Source organism: Struthio camelus, chromosome 18 (genome assembly GCF_040807025.1).
Source record: "Struthio camelus isolate bStrCam1 chromosome 18, bStrCam1.hap1, whole genome shotgun sequence".
NCBI lineage: Eukaryota > Metazoa > Chordata > Aves > Struthioniformes > Struthionidae > Struthio > Struthio camelus.
This window is the reverse complement of record NC_090959.1, coordinates 15,455,568-15,480,746: the sequence shown is the minus strand read 5'-3', so window position 1 is coordinate 15,480,746 and position 25,179 is coordinate 15,455,568. Positions and strand designations below refer to the sequence as shown.

The window sequence follows — 25,179 nt, the reverse complement described above, 5'->3', positions numbered from 1 at the left end:
TTGCAGTAACTTAACTGAAGAAGACAGTCTGCTTACATATGACAAAAAACAAACCAAAAAAAAAAAAAAAAACCACACACACACATTTCCAGACTCTCTTGTTGTCAAGCCTCTCTACATGAGAGATTCTAAATGGTCATGTCAACAAAACACTTAACTGTATTTAAAAAAAAAAAAAAAACACGCACATACATATAGTTATATTCTTTCTTTAGAATGCCCAGATCCTGTATTTTCATGTCCAGAGTTGGCAGCAGAGCCACTTTCCTTATTCGAGGACAGGACAACATCGGCTTGAGAGCTGATATTCGATGACTTCTCTTTGACAAATCCATCGGCAAACACTATTTCTGTGAGCTCCCTAAACACCAGCAGCTCTCGCTGAAGTCAACATAAGTTCAAAGTGCACTGCCATCTCATGGGTCTAACACTGCACCCCTCCCCCCCCCCAAAATACAGGCTGTTTTAACCCTCCATTCACTACCACCTGCCCACTTTTGTAAAGATGATATTGTTACAAGGAGGTATTTTCCTTTCATTTCTCGTATTTCCATGTCTGTTCTTCCTAAAGAATTCCGACATCTTACCGGTTTCGATTTCTTCTGCTCGCCACCTCTCTTTTCATTCTTTTTGTAAGCTTCATATGTGGTGGGATCAGTGCACCATAAGCATTCTGTCCACTTGCCATAGATCACACACAGCTTCTTTTTGCTGCAGAGCAAGCAAAGGAGAGACTCAGCTTTTGCTTCTTCACTTCTATGAAGCCTTCTAAGCTAAGTCATGCAAATTCTCACCCTTATTAAATACACAGTTTCCTACTTTGTTGTATTTTATTTTTGCTTGCAGATTTCTTAGAAGCCAGAAATTTTGACTAATGCCAGGAAAAGGGTTCAGCTTATTCCAGTCTTGCTGGTATTCAGTCCCGCATAACATATCTTCGTTATTTAGTCACATGCTTTTTTGTCAATTAAAATATGAGTGTGGGTGCAGAGAAGCCAACAGTTTAAGACAGAGAGACCCAGAGCCACATGACAGGTTTCGCTTTCATTAAAAATTTTTAACTAAAGTATTCCCATTATTTTAAACTACAGATTAGAACCATAAATATATAACAATAAAAATACATCAGTTGCAACTACTCTGCATTTTTCCTGGATGCCTTTATTTCAAACCACTGAACTTCGGAGTTTTCCCAATACAGCTTGAAAAGTCAGTGATAAAGCCTTAGAATCAAGGGATTTAATACTGACACAGAGAGCAGAAATGGTTACAATCTACACTGCTGGGAACTTTGCAGCCACACTGGTTGTGGTCAGCCTGCCAGCGCTAAAGAAATGCTATATGCTGTATGTTCAGAAACAGAGAGGCAAAGAGTTCTATCACTTACTTTTTGTCCTGAATGTATCCCTCTACTTTGTGAAGCTCCTTCCCAAACAGTCCACATGGTTTAAAATTAAGGACACACTTATCTCCAGTACTGTAAGAGAAGAATACATCTGAAGAAAAACAAAAAAACAACAAAAAAAACCCAAAACAAAAAACACAAACACACACACCCAAAGACTTTGGACCTAACAAAGAACTCCCTGTGCATCTGACAAAGCAAGCCCCTACATACACTAGTAAGCTAGTAAGTTTACTTCGTTTTCTTTATCCACACTTCATTTAGTTTCTTTCACATAGTTATAGTTAATGGGGGGGGGGGGGGGGGGGGAAGGAGACGGAAGTCGAGTTACTTACTTATTTTTCTTTAACTATAGTTTACTATCTGACCAGAGCATTAAAAGGCACACAAATTTAAAAATCACACAAAATTAAAAGAGACCAGTAAGAAAATAATGTGGACATAAGGATACCATAAGCCATATTTTCAGTTGGAAAACTGAAAATATGAATAGACTTGAGTAAATTTTAGATATACATGAAATTTAGAAGACATAGGGAATAAAATGAATGCAGTCTTGCAGACTGCTTAATCCACACCACTACTGCTCCATATTTCAGACTAGTATCTATTCACAACTAATTTTTAGCAGAATACACAAAACTTTCATGAATGACCTACATAGGAAAACCAAGCTAAGTGCATTCAAAAGTTACCTCTAAATTGCACTTGTCAGAAATTCTGAACTAAGACTTTACAAACATACAACAGTATGGTATTTCAGCATCTTCCTTACATCGAGTTGTACGCATATGTAGATAACCTCTCCCAGTGAGGTATCTGGCCAAGTTTCTGTCAGGCATATAGCATACAAAGACCGTCCTGGGTCTTTTATGGGAATATGTCTGAAAGAATTGTAGATCTGACATTGTAAGAAGTATCAAAACAGCAGCCCTGTTGTGTTAAAGCTCCCATTTATTGACAGAAAAACAGGGGCAGAAGTAGCATAGTGTTCACAAAAGTCTCTCCTTCATCTTTACAGGAAGTCATTTTCTCCTTTATCTTATATAAGCTAAAAGCTTATAATAATAAAAGCACACAGGCAGTTAGTAGAGCAACTGACATGCTCTAAGTTCACATTATTCTACTTTGCTGTCATTTTTTGTGTTGTACCCTTAATTTAAAACATCCTCTTTTATGAAAACTACTTTGCAAGCCTCCAAAAATTATTCCCATTTAATTATTTTGGGGTTAAATGAAGTTTCAATTCTCTGTCAGTAGGGCTGAATTTGAATAGGTACTCACAAAAACATAAGTCTTTGTATCCCATACACCATCTAGCCTATTGCATTTTCATTCCTACCATTATAACATTAAGCCCAGTCCAATGAATAGTATACATTGGGTTTTTTTTCTTCTGACCAAAGACTTTAGACCTAAAAATCAAAGCTCCCTGTGTTTCTGATAAAAAGTAAGATTCTCTGCTTTGTAACAAACATGAAAATGACCATGCACCAGTCCCTACAAGCCAACCCCTGGTTTCACAATTAATATTACCTGTGATTTACAATTTCTACCATTCCATACTGCTCTAGCCACAGTTTACCAATAATTACATTATGTACACAGCAGGTTGGATTTGTCCATGTGTAAGCTTCATTGTGTCTGTAAAGAAAACAAAAATAAATCAATTTCTGGAACTTGAGAGAGAACATAAGTCTATTTTCAATTCTATTAGGGCAGGGCAAAATACTTAGCACTCCTATGAACAGCAGGCAGTTAACTTTAAAACAGAAAAGCAGAAGGCTTTTCTTCATAAACCAAGTGTGTAATATATAAACATCAGAGCAAGTCAATAAAGCCATATCCCCCTTATTTTTCTTGCTTCTTATAGAGTTGAAATAGCAAGTTTTAGAGTTGCTGCACTTTTGATTACAAAGTCCAGTCTAACATAAGCAATAATACAGGAATTCACCTTTTTCATTTGCACCTCTGAAGTTGTATGTGATATAACATAATGCTCACATGAGAAGTGGACTGACAAAGTAACGCGTGATGTCTTCTATTCAACTACTGCAGCAGCTTTGCAAACTTCTTCCCACAAAGACCTTTATAATAAAACTACCTGCTAATCCAGAGAGCTAATCCAGAGAGCTAATCCAGAGAGCTAATCCAGAGAGCTAATCCAGAGAGCTAATCCAGAGAGCTAATCCAGAGAGCTAATCCAGAGAGCTAATCCAGAGAGCTAATCCAGAGAGCTAATCCAGAGAGCTAATCCAGAGAGCTAATCCAGAGAGCTAATCCAGAGAGCTAATCCAGAGAGCTAATCCAGAGAGCTAATCCAGAGAGCTAATCCAGAGAGCTAATCCAGAGAGCTAATCCAGAGAGCTAATCCAGAGAGCTAATCCAGAGAGCTAATCCAGAGAGCTAATCCAGAGAGCTAATCCAGAATGCTAATCCAGAATGCTAATCCAGAATGCTAATCCAGAATGCTAATCCAGAATGCTAATCCAGAATGCTAATCCAGAATGCTAATCCAGAATGCTAATCCAGAATGCTAATCCAGAATGCTAATCCAGAATGCTAATCCAGAATGCTAATCCAGAATGCTAATCCAGAATGCTAATCCAGAATGCTAATCCAGAATGCTAATCCAGAATGCTAATCCAGAATGCTAATCCAGAATGCTAATCCAGAATGCTAATCCAGAATGCTAATCCAGAATGCTAATCCAGAATGCTAATCCAGAATGCTAATCCAGAATGCTAATCCAGAGAGTACCTTTTCACGATAAGAAGGTAGATCAGCTTTCATGACTGAAAATGAGTATTTTCAGTTAGACTTCAACAGGGGAGGTTAGTCACTATTGAGGTTTGAAATGAAGACATCCCTCCTTATTAGTCAGACTAACCCACTTAAACAATTTCTTTATACAAACACTGGGTGGTAAAAGCTTTTGAACCTGGTGAGAATATGAGTCAGCAAACTTGACAAGGGCACCAAGCTTCTAACAGCAAGACTTTAAGTCTCAGGCAAGCTGTGGAAGGAATTAGTAAGAAAGCATACGGAGGGGGAAAAAATAAAAATGCAACTATTTCTCACAAATATGCCAAAAGTCCATCAGTATCTTAAGCCCGCTCCAGTGTCACTGAATGCAGTGGGGTTTTCCTTTTGTTTGTTTTATTCAAATAAACCTTCCGTCCAAGGCCTTTATTTCAACACAATCCAACTCGTTAACAAGTGTGTGGATTTTTTTTTTTTTTTTAAATTAAGGGTTTGGGGGGGGGGGTTATTTTTTTAATCAGTGTGACACCATGGTACTATATTCAGGCTTCATAAACATGAGATTTAAAAATCCAGTTTATTACTCAACTCAGTTCTTCCAAGATTTACTGAAAAGAAGTAAAGAAAGAGTCCTACAATTGAAGAATTCTCCACTTAGTTTTTTTAACATGTTTTAACATGTTCTAAAGTAAAAAAAGCTTTAGAAAGACGAGTTAAAAGATCCTACATCCTTAAAAGGAACTATTCTGCAAGCGGTCAAAACATTAAACAGTTGGATTCCTATCATCACTGGCTTGGCAGAGTCAAAGTCCTCTATTTTCACTCATTTTTCAATACGGATGAAAAAATGCTAAAGCTACCCAGTAAACAATCAAGATATCTTAGAAAAGTTTGCAAACTCAATTTTATCACCAAAAACATAGAAAACAAGCAGTGTCCTTTTTGTAACAAATGCCTTGTGCTACAGCTCCCATTTAGTATTCATGGAACACAAACATTAAATATCTCCAACCTGTCTGTCATATTCCAGCACAGCGAAAAATAGATCATTGAAGTTTGACTATTTTCCTTGGCAAGCTGTCTTCAAGTATACTTTAGAACAACAACTGCTCTTCTACAGAAAAAAAACAAAAGCTTTATCACATCAGTCTTGGTTTAAGTTTTTATTCATGGACTACTTGATAGCAAAAGCTTTTTACAGCATAAAACTTAATACAAGGCACTCATGCCCAGTTCTGACAAATTGAGGCATTTTAGTATTTGTGCTAGAGGAAGAAGCGTGCTTTCTAATGTGTGTTTTGAAAATAGTCATGGTTAACACAAATGCAGCACTTAGGTGGAGTTTCAATTTTGCACCCTAAACAGTTACTTGCTACGAACTCAGGTCTGGAGTAGTTCTCAGACCTACTCAAATCAATAAAATGATAGGAATTACAAGATTAAGCAGTTCAAAATTTGAGTTCATCGCCTGCTACTAACTTGAAGCAAGCATTTAACAGAAATGCTGTTATCATTCACACTATTTAAATCTGTATCCTGTAATTTGATTAGGCACAACAGGAACTTTAATGGACTTCTGAATAAAGGCTCTCTCTCCGGTAACAGACTTTGATTTTTGTTAAGTCTGTATTCTATAGCAACATTCCTTCTACATTCAGAAAGGGTTTTCTCTATTTGCATCACCACTCTTATCTAAGATGAGTTCATATTTTTATAAGCCTAGGAAGATTAGATGCCAGCAGCTCAATGAATAAACTACACTTTCAAAAGAAACTACAGGAAAAGTCAGTGCTCTTTATGGCAGGCAAGTTGCCTCTTCAATGAAACCAAACATCGAGAAGTTTCATAAGAAGCAATTTCAGAATAACCTAAGTTAGGCTTGAGGAAAGCTCTTACAAAAGCACCTTTTAAGTGCTTAATTGCAGAATGCTTTTTCTGTGACTATTTACTTGGGCCTGTTTGTGACCTACTTGGGAAGAATAAAGAGTCTCAGTGCTACCAAGGCACCAAGGCACACACCAGGTTATAGAGAGTCACATAAGTTATAAGAGAAATAATCAATTAGAAAGAAGCCTAAAAGTAATCTGGAAAGGCATTCTTGATTTTATTAAGGAAGGTGACACATGCAAGAAAATGCATTAAATAGGTGATAGAAATCCTGACAAATTCCTCAGGTTTCCCTGTAGCATTAAGCAACTATTCTGAAGTGATGCTTTCCACACAAACACACCGATACATTTTCAAACGATCAAAACTAGCTAGGGAATTTAAAAGTGCAATGGGCTTGAATAGCTTGGTAATAGAATTTTAGCACTTTATTTAAATGCTATGTGCCTTCAAGGAACGGGAATTCAGTACATTCAATTTTTAAGAAATGTTAATTTTCACAGTAGAAAAACAGGGTTTAATTGCTGCAGCTGTGCAAGCATGACATAATTCCAAAAAGAGCGCCCTGAAATTAAGCCGTGAACAACATAACTTGTAAATAAACCCCTACAATCCCTTTGACAAGAGGTTTTCAGATATTCATCTGTGAAGAACCAACAGAATGTCATCACCTATTTTTATACAAGTAAATGTTAAGGATATAAGCATAAAAATATTTTCTTTTTCTCATACTCACTTTAGCAGCTCCAATGTAATTGTTCCCCGAGGCTCCGCTTCTATACTCTTTCCCCAGAATTTTAGTTTCGGGTAGATTGATCCATGAAAAATAAAGTCCTTATTGAGGCCTTCAGAATAAAATGCACTAATAGGTGGGTGGTGGCTGACTTGCTCAGCTATAAATCTAAAACCTAAATCCTCCCTTTACAAAACAACAAAAGAAAGAGCATTAAGTGGTTAATCAGCAATTTTTGTAACTTTACAGCAGAAAAAATTTAGTTGACACTGGGGGCAAAGGGGAACACCTTTTCTATTACATCCCAAAACAACCCACAATCAAAATACCTAAGTGACTTGTACCTAGAAAGGCATCTGAAGCTGTTTGAAATAACTGTTGGAAATTCTGAAGCTCCTTGGGCAGCATTAGTAGATCTGACTGGAAGTCATTTTCTCCACAGCATACATACACCACTCATTTAAGCAAGCTGAAAGTCTCTCAACCTAACTCCTGTATCCGACAGGATCAGCCAAACACTTTTCCAATTAGTTAGCCATTAGTATCTGATCCGGAGAAGTCTCTATCAAAAGAATACAGACCAATTTTTCCTCTGAATAACTCAAAAAAACACACTACCTAAAGGTACAAATAAAATTATTAGATTCATAATAACTTCTCAAAGATTTTGCGCTGGTCTGGGGAAAAAGACAGCTGCACTTCAGAAACATATTTCAACAGATTTTCATTTCACTACATAAACAACTAATCTGGCATCACAGTTTGCTAACACCACAAATAGTTTCCAATTTAAAGTAATTACCTTGTTAATTCATAGGTTTCTCCTAAAAGTGGGTTAAACGGTTTGCCAGTTCTCTCCCACTGAGAAGCTACAGCAGAAACTGCAAAAGCAGCTACAGCCTAGACGCAAGGAAGAATAAATTATGAGAACAGGACATCAACTTACAACTTTTGCCTATTATATGTAAAGTATTTTACTATTCATCCAAAACAAAGACACTATATATTGCTTAAAGTTAAAACATTTGTGAGCCACAGGATTTAAGTAATACAGAATTGGGGAAATATATGCAGTTAATAAGCATTTCATTTCCAAAAAGCAATCATTTTCTCTGGTAAATTTTGTCAGGGTGCACTCTGCCTCTCCGTTTACCTCTGTAAGTACAGCTCCTTTTTTTTAAAAAATCTGCTTTTCCTCTATTTTGACTGTCCCCTACGCTTGTTTACTGGAACACAGTCCTGCTTTTCTGAGTGTCAGGAAAGTATCATTTCTAATGCAGATGGGATGTTTCTGGAATCCTACTAGCAGGTACAAATGACACTTAGAAGCTCTCGCAGGCTGATAAGTAGGAGTATGTGTTATACAAGCACAGAATACAAGATGTACACTCCAATTTCTCTTTACTTAAATAGAGCTATGAGCAATACCACTACACCCTAACACACACTGGCCTGGTACCATCATGTCCAGTCCCTTACTGTGAGACTCGTCAGATATTACATTCTACCCCCAAGAACAATCTGCTTTGGAGAAGAATGGTAAAGTTTGTCTATGTTACAAAGTTTTCATCTGTTAATTTAAAAATCATGGAGCCACTCAACAAATCAATTTAGAGTAATTTAAAGGTAAGATCTCATCTTCACAACACACAAAAACAAGAAAGTTACAGTTAAAGCAGTACTGAAAAGGTCGAGGACCCTGGGCATGGTCAGTTGTGGCACTCCTGCACTAGACTTTCACCTCAGTATTTATGCACAGCATCAAGCATGAAAGTGATCCAAGTATCTGATACCATCCACTATGAAACAAGAAACTTGTCTAGAGAGGCCAACATGGTCGTTCTTATGATCAGCCCCAGAGAACGCAATGCACTCCATGAAAAATTGTCTTAAAGGAAAGATTCTGGGAGAGGAACACTTTCTGAACTAATCAGGAGGTGGAAGCTGTTACATACCTGCATTCTTTCCAGGGGATTTGCATGACTACAAGCCTTATTAATGAGGTATATATGTTCCATATACTCTGTTATCCGTTGAAGGAAACTCAATGGTTCATTGAAGACAATGGGCATCGTAATTTTAGACAGCTCCTAGACAACAGAATTAAAAGCTAGTTTCTTCGACACAACACTAAGTTATCAAATGACAAGAGCAAGAATTTTGAAAATTAGCTGTGTTTGAAGATAATTAGTTTAGCTGCAGCATTCTTCAAAGGACAAATGACAAGCCTACAGAATACCTCTAAGTATCTCAGCTGAAAGGCACTAGAAGCACTGCAGAACCCTTCAAAATTTGATCAAGCTAACCTAGCAAATTCAAGAAAAACTCTACCTTCTATTCTGTGTTCTACATAAAACAGAAAACGTTAAAATTTCTATCCTTAGCAGCAATGATGTTCCAACCTGTTCATTACAAGTATTTAAGCACCATGCATCCCTTTGAAATCCTCAAATATAAATTGACATAAAATCTATTTTACTGCTATGACCACAGATTCTGCACTGTTCTGCAGTACAAAGCATATCTGTTTCAAAGAAACAGTTACATAAAGAATAGGATTTAAATTGCTTTAAGAGATTTTAGTAGCTTTATTTAAGCCACCTGTTGTGTCCTGTAACAAAGATAAGAAAGTTTCTCATTCCGCATGTCAGTACCTCGCACAGATTCCCAATTCCTAAGCTCTTCTACTATATCCAAGCACATTTGGTTGATTATTTAAAAACGCACTCACAACCGAGCACTTCAAGCATTTACACAAGTGCTTACATCTTAGTGGAATGGAGAATCCCACCAGGTAAAGTTAACGCAATGTTTTCCTCACACTGTCACAGGTGGTGAGGAAAAAAATATCATCCCCAAGTGACGTAAATGGATTTGGTCCAAAGAAAGCATATCTAGTAGATATGTCACTCACTCTAACAAAAGGAATTTTGTCAGTACAGTTATACCATCTCCTAGATGATGCAAGTTAAGCTAGTGAAAGAGCTTGCTGAATTGTGTGTTGCATTCACAAAGGACTGTACTGGCAAACCTAGACTAGATATGAATGTAATTGCTTAACACTTCTAAAAGCAGCTACAGCAGCAAGGTACTCCAGCGCAGAACCTCATTTTCTTTGCTAGTAAGAATGAAATAGTGAAACATGAGGACCAAGTTCTGAAAGGATTAAAAGGAAAGGAGTAGTGAGGGCCAATTAAGATGCAAGCACCTGGGTCCTTTAACAAAGGCCAATGTAAAGGTCCATTTCTGATTCCAAGAATAAATCTTGTGACCCAATTACAACACACCATTAACAGCCCAAGCCTACACAACGGCCTTTGTCAGGAGAGATACTCACAGATCCCAAACTCTTCTATCCCCTAAACCAGAGGAAAGCAGTTTTTTTTCTTGGGGTGTCATACTGTTTTTATTATTAGAAAAAAAAGCCTCAAATTACCTTTTGCTAAGTACAGAGTAAAAAAGTGAAAAATAGAAGGTTGTGTCAATCAAATCATACATAACTATATTTCTAAGGGCTTTAGGCTAGTACTTAAAAGTGAGCACAAGAAATGCCAATCGATGTGCTCCAACAGCCAAACCAAGTAAGGAAACAGTTTCATTCATTAAACAGATGCTGAGATTTAAAGACTTGCAGTTTACGATGATGCTCCTTCCAAATGGAAAATGCATCAGGTATGCTTCCGTATCCAGATTTTAAACAGTAAAATTAACCGGTTGAAGCTAGGATACCTAACAGTAGTGTAGTTCATCCAAATTAACTTACCAGTCCAATGCATTTTTTTAATATGCTCCACACACTAAAATCACTTCTAGAGAACATCGGGGCAGGCAATGATGTCCTGTAACAGGGAAAAAAATAACCACCATCACTATCAGTCCCTTAAATGAAGGGATATTTTCATTTGTAGGTCTTGAAGTACTTCACAAAAGCAGTAAAGAATTGCTCTATAACTGACAGAAGAGGCAGACAAATGAAATGCCTTTTGAGTTCCAGATGAACTCAAATGACTTCTTCCAATGATGAGAACCCTCAATGCCCCAAAAGATAGTGAGCCAGCATATACACATTTATTCTATGCACTATACAATACCATGCGTTTACCTGTGTCTCTTAATTCCATTTTCTTGAATCTCTGTCTCTCCATTATGTTTTCCAGTTCTATTGCTTTGGTGCGGATCTATATCAAGCATTTCCGCAACTTTATGATTTGCTTCTGAAAAGTCCCCCGAAGAATTGTCAGAATCAAAGCCTGTTTACAAAATAATAATGCGGCAATAGTTTTCCCAGGAACCTTATTATTCCATAGAGTGCTACTCACATTTTGTAAATCTCAGAATTACACTCGTATCAGGTTATTTTATTTCAAAAATATCAGAGAGAAGAAACTTTAAGTGACCCAATTTTCAAGAGTATTTAGAGCCAAGTATTGCATTAGAATCAAACATCCTCAACTAATTCTTCATGCTGCTGAATATAAAACCAATTTAGAATCTTGTAAGTTCTTCAATAGCTCCTAGTCAGATTAGGTATATTGTTCTCTTCTTCAGTGCTGCAGTGCAATTACAATAATTTTTTTTCACTTACATGGTTTTTCTCAAAGACTTTAAAAGATTTAACTTGCCTACTTATACTGCTAATAGATCAGGAGGAAAAAATACTATACATACGAAAAAGGGAAAGGGCCATATCATAATTCAGTGGCAAACAACCGGGATATTAGAGCAACAGAAGTTTAAGATACCTAATTTCTTTTATGCCATCCATTTGTACAAAGCACATAATACATTCCTAGCGGTTACAGCAGGAACCCGTGAAAACCAAGATGAATCATTCACTGAGCTCTGCAAGGGACCCAAAGCATGACCTGAAGTAAGTGGCTCCATTTCCTACAACTTAACTCCATCCACTTGCAAAGTGAAAAAACCCTCGGAAAAAAGCTATTGGAAATATTCTTACAGATAAACACTAGCGTTCACAATAAAAACACGCCTTGAACAGCTTTAACTATTAAAAAAGTTAAATCAACAGGAATCTACAGAAACACAAGCTTTTGTAATCAAACTACTAATTTTTCATTTAAAACATAGTGATGATTTATTTTTGCATACACTTTTAAAGAAGGAAATTGTAAAAAGATGTATGCATATATACACACACACACAGACACACATTTTCACGTCTAACGGACAACTGGACCCCGCGCATTGGAATTACTGACTGCAAGTGCAGATTCCTTAAACAACTTACATGCATTAAAAAAGGTGCAGTTTTGGATTCCTTTAAAAAATAAGTCTATGATCTAAGAAAAAAGAAACTTTCCACAAAAGAGTCCAAACACATCAGAGAAAAGTTTTCAACCATTGCACTTTCAGTGCTTGAGTACATACAACCCTGTTTTTGCATAATCACACAGATGCAACTCAGCCAGTAATAGCATTGCAAGATGACATCAAGTAAGTATGACCTAATATTTCTACCTTGATATCCCTAGGAAAATTACTTAAAGCCCACTCTGAAAGAAAGGCTGCAATGCAACCTCATCCTTTATTACACAGAAATCAACATGAAACAAGCCCAGAACCAAAAAAAAAAAAAAAAAACCCAACAACATAGCAAAACAAACTTCGTTTCTGGTTCTGAAGGCAGCAGAGCTAATTTGAAATCATTTTTGTAAAAGCTTCTCCAATCTGTTTAAGTAAAAATTAAAGCCTAATTAAAAATAAACACATTTCACACAAGTGTGAGCATAATAAAAAATATCCCCAATATAGTGCTTATATTTTATTAGAGCAATTCTAAGGCATTCATTCAGAATAAAAAAGCTGCATTTTTAGTAGGTATAAATAACCTTAGCGATAACCTTCAAACTGCAAAAGGAAGAATTACCGATATTATCTCATTTGGTAAATAGCAGGTATAAAGAGTGATGTAATGTATTAATCTCTCTCCTACATTTTAATGTCACAAGTGTATAATTATACAGTAATAACCACACCTTAGCAGGTCTTAGGACCTGATTGGAAAGTATGATAGTTATATATGTTCAGCTCATTAAAATGAGGACTACCCTGAAACACCTGTCTTAAAAAAAAAAAAAAAAAAAAAAAAAAAACCACACACACACACACAGACGCCTATCTTTAGTCAACCCACAACAAAAGAATATTTATCATTAAAAAATGGCATTTCTAATTTTATAGTAGCTTTTTTTGGTACCTGTTACGGTATGAGGAGATGGAAAAGGCAAGTACTGTATTGCATAACAATATAACTTATTAGTCTAACTGATGAAATGGGGAAAAAAACAGATGAGCTTTCAGGTATGTGTTCCCTCACCCAGGAAGCTGGTAAAACATACACAGCATAACATTTAACAGGCACTTAGAAAGAGCTAAACACACCTAAACATAAAAGGAAAGTTTCATAAAAGAAAAAGTCAACTGGTTTACAGGGGAATGGTTATGAAAAACATCACTGGAATTACAGCCTTTACACTGTGCATAGAACCTGACAAATTCTATGAAGTATCCACTGTTTTTATCTATACTATTCTTCCTTTTTCTCCATGATTCACAAGTGTTTTGCCCCATTCCTGTACATCATAATAGGAATTTAGATTTAGTGGTGCGTGTATGTGTGTGTATATATATATATATATATTTATATATTTACATACGTATATATAAATGGAAAACAGCATGTTATTGATGACTAAACAAATACCAGGTCTAACAAATTTGTCTTCAGTGTACAAGCAACAAAGACTAAAACCCTGCTCCATAACAAGTGGATATATCAGAAGTGTTAGTCCTCTTTGGTAGAGTACATCTTTACGTAGTAGTTTTTTTTTTTTTTTTTAATTAGGGTGCAAAGCTATGTAATCACTAGACCTTCAACAGTTGTGACATCCATCTTTAAGTAACAGTAAACAATTTAGTAAGTTTTAAATGTTGCTTGTCAATAAAGTTCTAAGTACTATAGTTCTACAAAAAACTACCCAGAGGATGTTCTTCACAGGGGAACTGATGCAGAAGAAAAACCTAATGAAATGTTTTATTGCAGCTTTCCAAGTTATAAAAATTTCTCCAGCTATCACTAAAGCCTTGATCATGTAGAACTGAGTAGGTAAGTTCTACTCAGAGATCAGTTTTTGTCCTGGGAATAAGGACAAAAATGGGGATTTAAAAGACGGGGAACCACACACTGAAAGACACAGTGTTAACAATTAGCTAAATCAAAAGTCTCAACTGGTTTGTGTTAAGGGGGAAATGAAAGCTTTTAAAAGTCTTACGTTTTCAAAGTCATTCACAGAACACATACTTAAGTTGAGTAACAACATTAATCTATGTCAAGAGCTTAAAGAAAAGTGACTTGCCAGTAACTCTAGTTTTCATAGTCTTCTTCCTCATCCTCCAAATGAACTAAGTCCACTCAGACTATGTTACACATCCACCTACGAGGCACCGAGGAGGCACAGCGTTCTGAGTCATATATAAAGACACAGGACCGCCCCTTTCATACACTGTCATCAACTTCCTTCCTTAAATACTAGTTAAACCTTGTCAGTCATGACAGAAATGGAATCAAAATAGCATAGTACCCCAATCCTACAGACCTAGAAAGGGCAGGAAGATTAGGGATCAGTATGCAGGAAATGTAGATCACAAGGAAAATGAGAGAGAATTTTTTTTCTTTGCTCGAAATTACATTCTCCACTTTCCAGTAACGTCAGTCTTCACAACCCCTAGCTGTATCAAGCTATTTCCAACAGGAGGCAGGCTGACCTTTCACAAGTTTTGCAGTACTCGTACACCATGGCATAGTCTCCTGATTTAGTCAGATACAGACATCATGAAAATATGAATTTGGTAGCTGACACCTCACTTTTTCCTCTCCAAGAGGAAGGAATAGCTTACAGTGAACAACAACCAAGCAGTAGGAACCAGAAGAGCAACCTGTTCACAGATACATCAGGCCAGATTAACCTCATGGACACAGACAGGAGATTCCATGGAACTGCAGGTTAATATTCAAAAAAAAAAAAACCAAAACAATATTATAACTTTTGAAAAACAAGAAATTGTCCTGGTAATTAGCCAAGCATTTTGCTGTTCTGTGGGAATCCTTTCACAAAGTACTTTGGCAAAGAGATGTCTGACAGAACTAAAAAAAGATACAGTTCTAACACAATGGCATGCAGCCTCTAACAAGTCCACAATAAGATTAATAAACCCAGGGTGACACAGACCAGAAGCAACTGATCAAAGCTATGTGCCCCGCCTTGCATAATATTTTGAAAAATCTGAATTCTAAGAATTTACAAGATTACCTGACCTAGTCTCAGAGAAGACCTGAGAATTTGTGAATACAGTAGATGTGCTGTCAAGAACCAATTGACACTACAGATAAGATTTCCAATAGATTCCCAAGGTAAGTATTTATTCATGAAGTAAGATGTCATGTGTCCAACTAGTCAGCAAAGGTAATCACCTCTGAATGCAAAGAAATTTCTCTCCGTGGAAACTATTTACCATTTTCAAACTTAAGCAAAAGATTCATCACCTATATAACACGGTCCATCCTGCATATTTACAAGTGCAATCATCATCGAGTCAGAGTAAAATCATCTGCCAGGAAGATGTTTCCCAAGCACGCGGCATGCAATTCCATCACGTGAGCTTGTCTTTCAGATGTGATGGAGACAGCGTCAGAAGCCGAAAAATTAACTAAGAGATGAAATCTTTCCTGACATAAACCAAGTCTCCTTAGGAGAGACTCATGTCTTAGAAGTGGATGTCATCAAGTGGTAACTACAGAGAACAACTGGCTTCCTGAAGGAGTGAACTCATTCTTTAAATTGCAGAGTATCTCACTTGGTCTGCTGCTAAGATTGATGCAGAACTCTAAAGCGTAACTTCCCATGGAGTTCAACTGCCCTACAACCTAGGTACAGTCTTGTACACCCGCTTTGCTATTTGAAAGGGCCCAAAGAACAGTACAGCAAGTACTAATACCAGGGAACCTGTGGGAGCATGTTGCAGCTCCCTCTTTGGAAACCAGGACATAAGACTCTGGGGGAGTGAGAGCAGAATACTGTGTACACACTGTTTTCATCTCAACATGGAGCTAAGACAGCTGGAGAACGTGCTTGGCCCTGGTAGCTGTGTTCCAATCACAGATTTAGGGCAAAATAAGCACGTGTCTAAAGGTGACTTCTACAGGAAGGAGAGTATCCTTGGAAAGAACAGACTGAAGAGTCTGCCAAGGGCATTTCATTTTTAAGCAAGATTCGGAATCCCAAAACCTCATGTTTTCACTGTGGAACCTGTAAGTTCATGTTGCTTCAGAAAGGCCCTAAATTCTGAACTTAATCTCTTGGAAATACCAGGTCTACCTCTAGAATATCCAGATCATCCAAAAATGAAGAGAACAGGCACGATCAGGACTCACTGGAATCTAAAGAACTCAGCAAGGCACTGTGTAAAAGACACACAGTCCATAGCTAACAAGGTAAGAGTTACCACAGGCACCAACAGATGGGGGATATGAGTGTAGAAAGACTCACTCACAGTTCTACTTCACATCACATTTATGTATGACTTGGAGATGACACAGCTAAGAAACTAATTCTAGACTTCACTTGGTTTGTACAAGTAATCCATCAAACTGTCAGCATCTTCTAAAGCATCTAGCTGGAGGAACTCAGTGAGCATCTGCCTCTAAAGATGGTCTCGAGGGAGAAAGAATTTTAAACAAATTATTTGAAACTTAGCGCTCCACTTAAACAAAACACCTCCAGGGCAAGCTCCAGGGCAACAGATACAAGTGCAAAAAAGTTCAACTACGTTTAGTTCCTGGAGAAGTGCTGCTGACCAAACACCTTCAACCAGAAGAGAGCTGTGCTGAGAGCACATCAAGACACAGGATCTTCTTTTGCTTAGAACATTCTCTCTTCCCATCATATTCTTCCTTGTGAGCACAGAGCAAGGAGCGCTCTCAACACTGAAATGACATCCTGCTTCCAAGTGGAGCCAACAAAAATTGTAAGGCACATGAGCATCTTGCTCACAGTAGCTCAGAATCCTCAAGCTTGTAGGAAGGATCAACCTTCCGGAGTTGGGGAAAAGAGAAATAGAAGCGGGGGAGAATTGACTGCTCAAATACAAACGACTCACAGACTGACAGCTGTGCATTTCTACAGCAAGAGACAAAAGGAATGCATCCGCATCATCAAGGCTGTAAGACTTGGACCTTAAACTCACATACGTATTCCTGTTCACCTTTTAAGTGGAGTAATTTCCAGTTCATTCATGGGTGTGGTCCTGAGCTCCTGGAATCAAATGGTTATTAAAGATGTACCAGAAAAAGCCATGGGGTTTTCAAGGTTTTAACAGCACCACCATTTGGATTTTACAGAGGAACGTGGAGCACAAGCATGTCACCCCTAGCTAGCATGAATGCAATCCAAATCTTTTTCCTCTCACTGACGTATTTCTGAGAAGTCCTATAACAACATACTGTCAAATTGTCTCACCTGGCCCCCTCTGTTTACTCCTCAGAGGAATCTCAAACCAACCATCTCTGTAAGTCCACCTTACCTACTTGTATCGGCCATACTGCTTTTATTCCCTCAGTTTTAATGCTCCCCATTGTTCTCCTTCCATTCCCTTGATTCTAAGTTAAGGACTCTACGTGCACTGTTGCCAGTATTTCTCATTTCAGCTCTATTACAGGATTTCTACGGAGACATTTAAATAGAAGAATTTTAAGTTGTTCGGAAATTTTGAAAGGATTTCTTTTTTCATTAAAATAGTTAAAGCATTTCATTTCACCACTAAAACTATGCAAGACTCTCATAAATAACCACTCACCCTTATTAGTTCACAAAAAAAGTACTATTTGATACACTGCTCAAGTCTGAAGTGATTCATGTTTGCTTTGCTAGAGACAACACTGGATGGTAAAGACTTTTGGCTTCCTATCTTGAAAGCATACTTTCATAGCAATTTGTTTCTGACTAGGAAACGTTTTCTACCTCAGTTCTTGGGATAAGTTTTGCATTAAAATAAATAAAAATAACAATAACGGATATCTATGGAAGATGCTTCACTTTTCAAAGTGTTTGAACGGCATCACTTCTCAGGCTCCTATTAAATAGCCTATATTTTGCAGAAAATGAAAGCAAGATATTGGTGCTAAAGGACTAACCCTGCTAACAGTGATAAAGCAATAGCCAGCAATAAGCTTAAAAAAAAAAAAAACCAAACACACACGCACAGTGAACTAGAATTATATTTCCTCCTTCTTCTGAAAAGAAAAAAAATTTACTACAAGTCATAGCTAGGGCATTTTATTTCTTATTTATTCTTAGCAGGAATGGATTCCTATCCCCTCAGCACACACACAACGCAGCCCGTAGTTTTTTTCAGCACTGTGCCCATCACTCACCCGTAACGGCATCATAAAATTCTTCTTCACTGTTCATCTTTCAGTATGAAGTCTCTGTACAGCCAGTCCAGCTTCCTCTAATGCATCGTTGAACTTGAGAGCACACAGATACTTAATTTTTAAATCAAGATCCTCGTTTGCAAATACCAAGCCGTTTTAGATGATCTATTTCACAAGACAGGGAAAAAAGAATTAACACCTTCTGCATTTCCTACATGCACACACATGCTCGCTTCACATTAATTTTCCCGTTTCTTGCCATGACAAAAGAAAGCCTGTGCACTTAGATCCTTGCATTCCTGGTAAATGGTAAATAGTCTTTAAAACCAAGTAATTCTGAAGCTGATACTACCTACCACAAGAAAAAATGATGTATTGGGTCACACTTGTTTTCTGTGTTTAAGTAAATATATCATATACATTATTGTTAAATATATTCTGTTTACTGTAAGTTAAATTTCATGCAAGCAGCACAGGCATGGAGAGTTAAAAGGAGCAGAAATTAGAATAAGGAAAAAGGCAGCTGGTAAAGTAGAAGTTTCCCTCTTCAAGAGGCAGGGTAAACCTTACAGCATCCGTAACACAGAAACCTGAGAACAGGCAAGAGGGCGTTACATCCCAAAGTCTCACCGCTGCAGAAAAATATTGGGACTCATTCTACACCAGTAGAATGTAGTGAAACCAGTATCTAGTGAAATCTGGTCAGATCATTACAGAAGTTTTGTCAGGCTACTGCTATGAACTCTTGAAGAGACAACTGGAGAGTCTTCCCTCTAGAGGGAGGGTGTAAAAAAATACTTTTTCTCAGTAAAGCCACACACACTGCCAATAAGTTACAGATTTATGAAGCATTCCATCTCTGCTTTATGCACAGGCTAACTTAGATTTATTCCAGATGGTTGGCAATGATAGAATCTAAACATTTTTATTTCACCCAATTTTAGTCAAAGCAGAAGAACCAGAAAATCTAGTTTCCACTCTTACAAATGTTCAACAGGTACCAATAACCAGCCAAGTAGTGTTAAATGACAGCATGGCATGCTATCAATATTGCCTCCAAAACAACCTAAATCTGTCAGTCTCAATTTTCATGATCCTTGACGATCCCACTGCTTTTGTGGCAGCAGAGTTTTTCCAAAGTAATTATAACTTGCACAATTCCATTCCAATTAAGAGAAACAAAGCCAGAAGTGCACTCTACTCCTAGTCTCAGCTTGGCACACTTGAAGCCTATTCCTTCTCTTCCTCTCTGCAAGAAATCAAGTTGCATGATTCCCCCTGTACTTCAAGTCTTTTTATATCTCATTGCCCAGAAAGAAAACTATTTCAACACCTCATACACATACAGTCCTTCCAATTCTTCCTTCAGAAAGAAGAGCTAAAATAGCTTATCTATTTTATAGTTCCTCTAAGTTAATACTTCAAGGCAAACACTGCACTCATTGTGCCTGTCAAGGCCAGATTCTTCAGTTTGTCACTTGCTCTCTCAGGGCTTTTCCCTCAGGAACTCCCTATTTTGCATGCTGTCACAGGATTTTGTATCTGACTCTGCATCATGGCTCTGTATCTGAGCTTCCACAAAATCTTCAGTAATTTCTTATCTACAAGGCCACTAAGGACAAAACTATATGCAGCTGCTTCTCTTGACTGTTACTACATTGCTGCTGCAATCGCTCAGCTGAACAACAGTTTCCTTCTCTTTTTCCTGTGCTGTTCCACAGCGACAGACCTTTAAATCTTCTTCGACTTTCTTGCTTATCAGCAACAAGTTTCTGATTCAGATATGTCAAAGTATCACATTCTCCTAGGGAAGGATGCAATAGCTCAAAATACTGACAAGTCGGAAGCACGCATACTTGACCACTTTCAGTGAAAGTGTCTCTGCAAATGTTCTGCTTGCAGAAGGCAAAGGAGTAGCAGCTTCACTTCAAAAAGACACAGGCAGTTCAGGCCACCAGTAACCACGGTGCTACAGAACCAGAGAAAGACAGAAACCCTCTTAACCAATTAACTGGTTCAAAAGTAGTAGCTAGCTCAGATTTCTGGATCAACTGAACAGGATGTTACACTGCATCTCAAAACAACAGTAAAATGAATTATGGTATTCTAAATGCCTACTTACATTAATGAACTTTACAACCATAACTCACTACCAACAAATTAAATACTGGAAAGCCATAACTCACTACCAACAAACTAAATACTGGAATCTGTACTGTAAATACAAGTCAGTGTGCCTACCACTGTGTTCTCTAGCGTAGCGGAAGCTAGTCCTTGGCTTTGTAAAAAATGCTCACTCATACCAAAGCAGCTGACAATCACAAGAGTTTCTCTAGACTTTTCACCAGCAACGTATCTGCAAGTATCTCTTCCAAAGTCTCCAATTATATCCTATTTCATGAAAAAAAATCTGTCCTTGAGGAAGCAGCTACGTAAACCTTTGAACTTGGGGATGAGGAAAGACTCCCAAGAAAACAATTACTACAGAAAACAGGAACTCAACATCTCAGTACAACTGCTCACCAAGAAGCCATTATCACCATACCGAGATGGCTTCACCAGCTTTCCAAAAAAAGGAGTTACATTAGAGGGCTTCTTTACCTCTCCAAAAAACTACATCCTGGGAGATGCAAGACATTCATCATTTCATCTGTCCTCAAGTATTGCATCCTTCTAGCAAAACAGCAGCAAATTTTTCCGGAAGGAAACCTGTATACACACAATATGCGACCTTCTCAAGATCAGCACTACAGTTCTCTCATTTTCCCAATGCTTTCTTGTGTTTCTATTTTTATGTTAGGTCTTCATTTTTTTATTTAAGCTCTTGCAGCAGGACTATCTTATTGTTGCATACAGCTCATAGGGTGAGATTCTGGTCTGGAACAGTGATAGCTACCTGCAATACACTACAAAAAAAAACCAACACACACACACAAGCTAGTTTAAAGCCCACTATTATTCAGTTCAAATACAAAAAGCACATTTCTTCAGTTTGCCTATCCAAACACAACCATGTTACATATCAGCCCGCAAGCTCTACAGATCCTTGATAACAAGAACTCCAGTACGTTAGTCTTCCATAGAAGGCACTCAGGAATAAGAACTGTGACTTAGCAATGACAATAAGATAATTGACAATTTCCAAGAGCCGTATAGATGGATGCCAATTTCTCTTCCCCCTCCTCCTCATGATAATCATTGCATTACAAAAGGACTTGCAAAGCGGAACTGTATTATACAGCATACCATTCCACTACAAAGGCAGTCAAGATTTCCTATCAAAAAAAAAAAAACAGTCACCAAACACAATTGAAGTATCTGGAGTGAAAGGTTTCAGTTAACTAAGAGTTATGCTATTAATAAGTCCTCTTCATGATATGCACCTCACAGTACACTTTAAGCTCCTTGCTACTTCAAAATGAGAGTTCGGTCATATCCCTGTGAAGTTATAAACAAGCTTTGTAGCTATTACCTAAACAAAGAAATTAAGGTGCTAGGGGCATTTACAAAACGGTAAAGTAATATATTTTGCGTCAGAGTTGCACTACACCGTGACGGGAAAACCAGTCAGAATAGCTGATCTGCAATCAACTTTCTCAAAGCAACCTGGGAATAGTTTAACACTTGTACACTTCCTTTAAATTCAGCTCTCTATTTAGCAGAGATAGCATGAATTTACATGTATCAGAACACATACTGAGAGCAGTATTTGGCTCTCCTGAGCCAAAAGGCCACAATAAAGTAATTTTCTCTTATTAAAAGCAACAACAAAAAGTTACCTCAAACTACGCTGAAACGTCAGAATACAAAAACATCCTGTTTGCTTCATATTCAACATTTGTAATCTGCATTTCCCCTTACATTTCCATCATGTCCTGAGAAGAATTCACTTACACACTAGCAACTGCAGTTAACAGCTTTATCAAAATTACCATAGACACGTGCAAGGAAAGGATGCAATACTCCTGCGTAAGAAAGATCCAAGCCTAGGATCAATTCCCATCCTGGAAAATCTTTCATAAAGCATAAAAATTGCATCATGTTCACACCTTTAAGTCCTGTAACGTAGCTGAAACAAAGTATATTTAGATATTTTCTTACATTCCCAAGGAACACTCTGTATATACCACAATCATTTTTCCCTTTAGGACTTCACTTACACTCAGGAAATTAAGGTTCGAGAATGCTATTTTTAGCCATAGGTGTTTGCTGGTTTACAGATGAAAATTAGCTTACTGGGCTTCACTTTAAAACTCAGTGCTAACAGGCTGGGCCCGAGTACTTAAGGCAAAGATACTCAGAAAGATGGTTTGGTCCGGGGATTGTGGCTCAACTGTCTGTTGCCAATTTATGGCTAACGAGCGACTGTAAATAATTTATGCCATAAATAACAGGAAAAGCTGTAAGCAGAGAATTCTTAAGGGAACTAGAAATTTGTGATTTAATTTCTCCTGACTATAAACACCCCAAGTTTCAGGGTTTATAAGACAAATCACAAAGCTCATCTGTTTCCTCATATTTTAAAGCTATGGATTGGTATATACTAATTTTTATTTGTGTTTTGTGTGCACACACAAAAGTTGCCACATTTTATTTTTGTGTTTGTAACAGACTGATTTCCCCTCAGGAGAGATGATATTTTTAAAGTTCAAACTGAAAAACAGATACAACAAATTTAGAAAGTTATCATACCCATCACGACACTACAATTTTGTAATTGGTTAGGAAATCTGAACTGTAAACTATTCTCTTACATTTTGCTCTGATAAATTCTCCGTACCAAATCGTCAAGAACATTCACCAGACAATTCTACTCTTTGCAATTACATTTGAAGTGGGTGAAAAGGAATTAAGAGAAGACAAAGTTTAACATAATTTACTGAGGCAAATCTTTAAGAAGAAACTATTTTGGTAGGAGCTAGTTTTTCTCGTCATTTTTATCTATTTGCACGCAGACACCTACACTATACAAAACCAGACTAGCAAGAGTCAAGCTAAACATAGCATGGGAAGCCAAAAATTTGCAAGAGCTTCTCCTATCTTCTAATTAAAGAGCTACCATTTTGCTTCCTCTCAAATAAGCTTTGCACCTTGGCAACGTTGTAAAACCATCCACAAACACGTTAAACAAGATACTATGCTGTCCTATAACACAACTTAGAAATGCTAACGTCGATGCTGAAATAAGAATTCCAGGTTGGTCCCAAGTAACCCACCCAACAATCCGAACCCTAAGGGACTGAAATAGAACACTAACTACAAGTCACACGGGCACAAAGTCTGTTTCCCACTTTTATTATTTAAAGGTGTCATCAGTGTTGCACAAGCATAGCTGACCAAATGCAAGTCACTCCACTAAAACTCCTTTGAATTCTCACAATTTAATCAGAAAAGGTTAGCAGATTCCTGTATGACTTTGATAACCATGGACAGTCCTCTTGCTAAAGGGAATTAGGATGTTTTGCCAAGGCACAGCAGTACTCAGTTTACCATCAGCAGTTTGTTCGAAAGCCCCAAGGGATACACAACCTAAAAGGCAAATGCAGAAGTTTACAAACTAAAAGCTAAAACTCATTTGCTCTTTAAAAGACAATTTTTTAAATCTCCTTGACTTGCTACTGGAAGCGAAACAATGAGAAGACAAGAAGAATTGTTATCATCAGGGTGTGAAAACAGTCATTCAGCTGCAGAAGCAGAATTTAGTTGTTTGTTTTTAAATGCAATAAACTACATGTCTATCTTCACGATGAGAAAGGTCCTTGATTTTTATAGGCAGGTTAAAAGCCTCCATGCGCCCACCGACTTCATTCACCTTTGCCACTGGAACGAGTTGTAGACTGGGATCCTAAAATTGCACTGCAGTTTGATGACGTTCATGCTTTGTTCAAGAACCCGAGTGCCTTAAATTCACCACAGAAAGAAAATGAGCTGTACAAGCACGGTAATGTAAAAGCCAATAGATAAAAACAGAAAACCAAGATCAGGGCCTTACTCTCTTCCAAGAGGAAAGAAAAATTAAAAAGTCCAATAAGACAGCTTGAAAACTTGACTAGTAGCCTATTCCCCCTCAGGGTGGGAGGGAGTGGGGAGACGAGGAAGAGGAGGAACGAATAAAAATGAAAGTAGTTCTGAAGACAACACCGAGACAAGACAAAGCATGCAGCTGCATTAAACACTGCAGAAATAAGAGAAAACATCTGCACTAAGTTCAGACCACAGCCTGCAATATATTCTGCTGAAAGGAGGAAATTACTATGATTAACATACTGCCTGCCAGAAATATAGCTGTCCTGGATGACAAGAAATAAGTGAGCAACAGCTGTTCCCAAACACGCATGACAACACACCAATGGTCCCAAAAGGACATTGCTGACACTAAAACATATCCTAAGAGAGTCACATCACTGAAGAAAACACACTTCTCTCAATGATCTGCTTTACAGCCTTTATGCAGAACATTAGCAGTAGGCTAGGGCTAACCAGAAAATTGAAGTATTCATACCACTTTCACTACAGCGACAGCTAAGCTCCCATAACGAAAGAAGCAAGTTTTACTATACCTGTCAATCAGTTGGTTATGAATAACGTCAAACAGAAAGTGTTCTGTCAAGTACTGCAGTGAACTTGTAACTTGGCAGTAATACATATCAGGTGATCTGACTTCCGGCAATGGGTTTTGCTTTCAAAAGCTTAACCCGGCACAGATCAGAGGGTTCTGTACAAACTCACTGCCCCCAGAAGCAGAATGCACAAAGAACAACTTTCCAAAGATATAGTATCAGGCTCTTCTATCAATAAGATCTGTCACAGTCTTTGCACAGTTCTGATCAATTACCATTTCCCCTCATGCGCACTTATTTTTTAAACTAGGACAACAACAGTTCAAGACTTCGCACATCCCTTTATAAAGTATCTAATCTGCTCAATGCATTCTGCAGCATG

At 37.6% G+C, this 25,179-nt stretch overlaps 2 protein-coding genes across 9 annotated transcripts in view; both read right to left on the bottom strand.

Moving 5' to 3' along the window:
• Positions 1-25,179, bottom strand: part of ADRM1 (ADRM1 26S proteasome ubiquitin receptor) — a 122,586-nt gene that overhangs the window by 17,506 nt on the left and 79,901 nt on the right. The gene's annotated exons all lie outside the window — the stretch shown is intronic.
• Positions 1-25,179, bottom strand: part of OSBPL2 (oxysterol binding protein like 2) — a 43,881-nt gene that overhangs the window by 9,867 nt on the left and 8,835 nt on the right. For 7 of the 8 annotated variants that reach the window (XM_068912162.1, XM_068912161.1, XM_068912159.1 and 4 more), the window contains 9 exons: positions 18,238-18,402; positions 10,891-11,038; positions 10,552-10,627; positions 8,744-8,878; positions 7,591-7,688; positions 6,792-6,974; positions 2,942-3,049; positions 1,388-1,477; positions 588-711 (listed from right to left, as the gene is read on the bottom strand). In XM_068912162.1, the coding sequence (XP_068768263.1) occupies positions 588-711; positions 1,388-1,477; positions 2,942-3,049; positions 6,792-6,974; positions 7,591-7,688; positions 8,744-8,878; positions 10,552-10,627; positions 10,891-11,038; positions 18,238-18,274 (999 nt within the window). In that variant the 5' untranslated portion in view covers positions 18,275-18,402. Of the gene's footprint in view, positions 1-587; positions 712-1,387; positions 1,478-2,941; positions 3,050-6,791; positions 6,975-7,590; positions 7,689-8,743; positions 8,879-10,551; positions 10,628-10,890; positions 11,039-18,237; positions 18,403-24,797; positions 24,820-25,179 lie in introns of those variants that run through there. The other variant, XM_068912166.1, reaches the window with a different exon arrangement.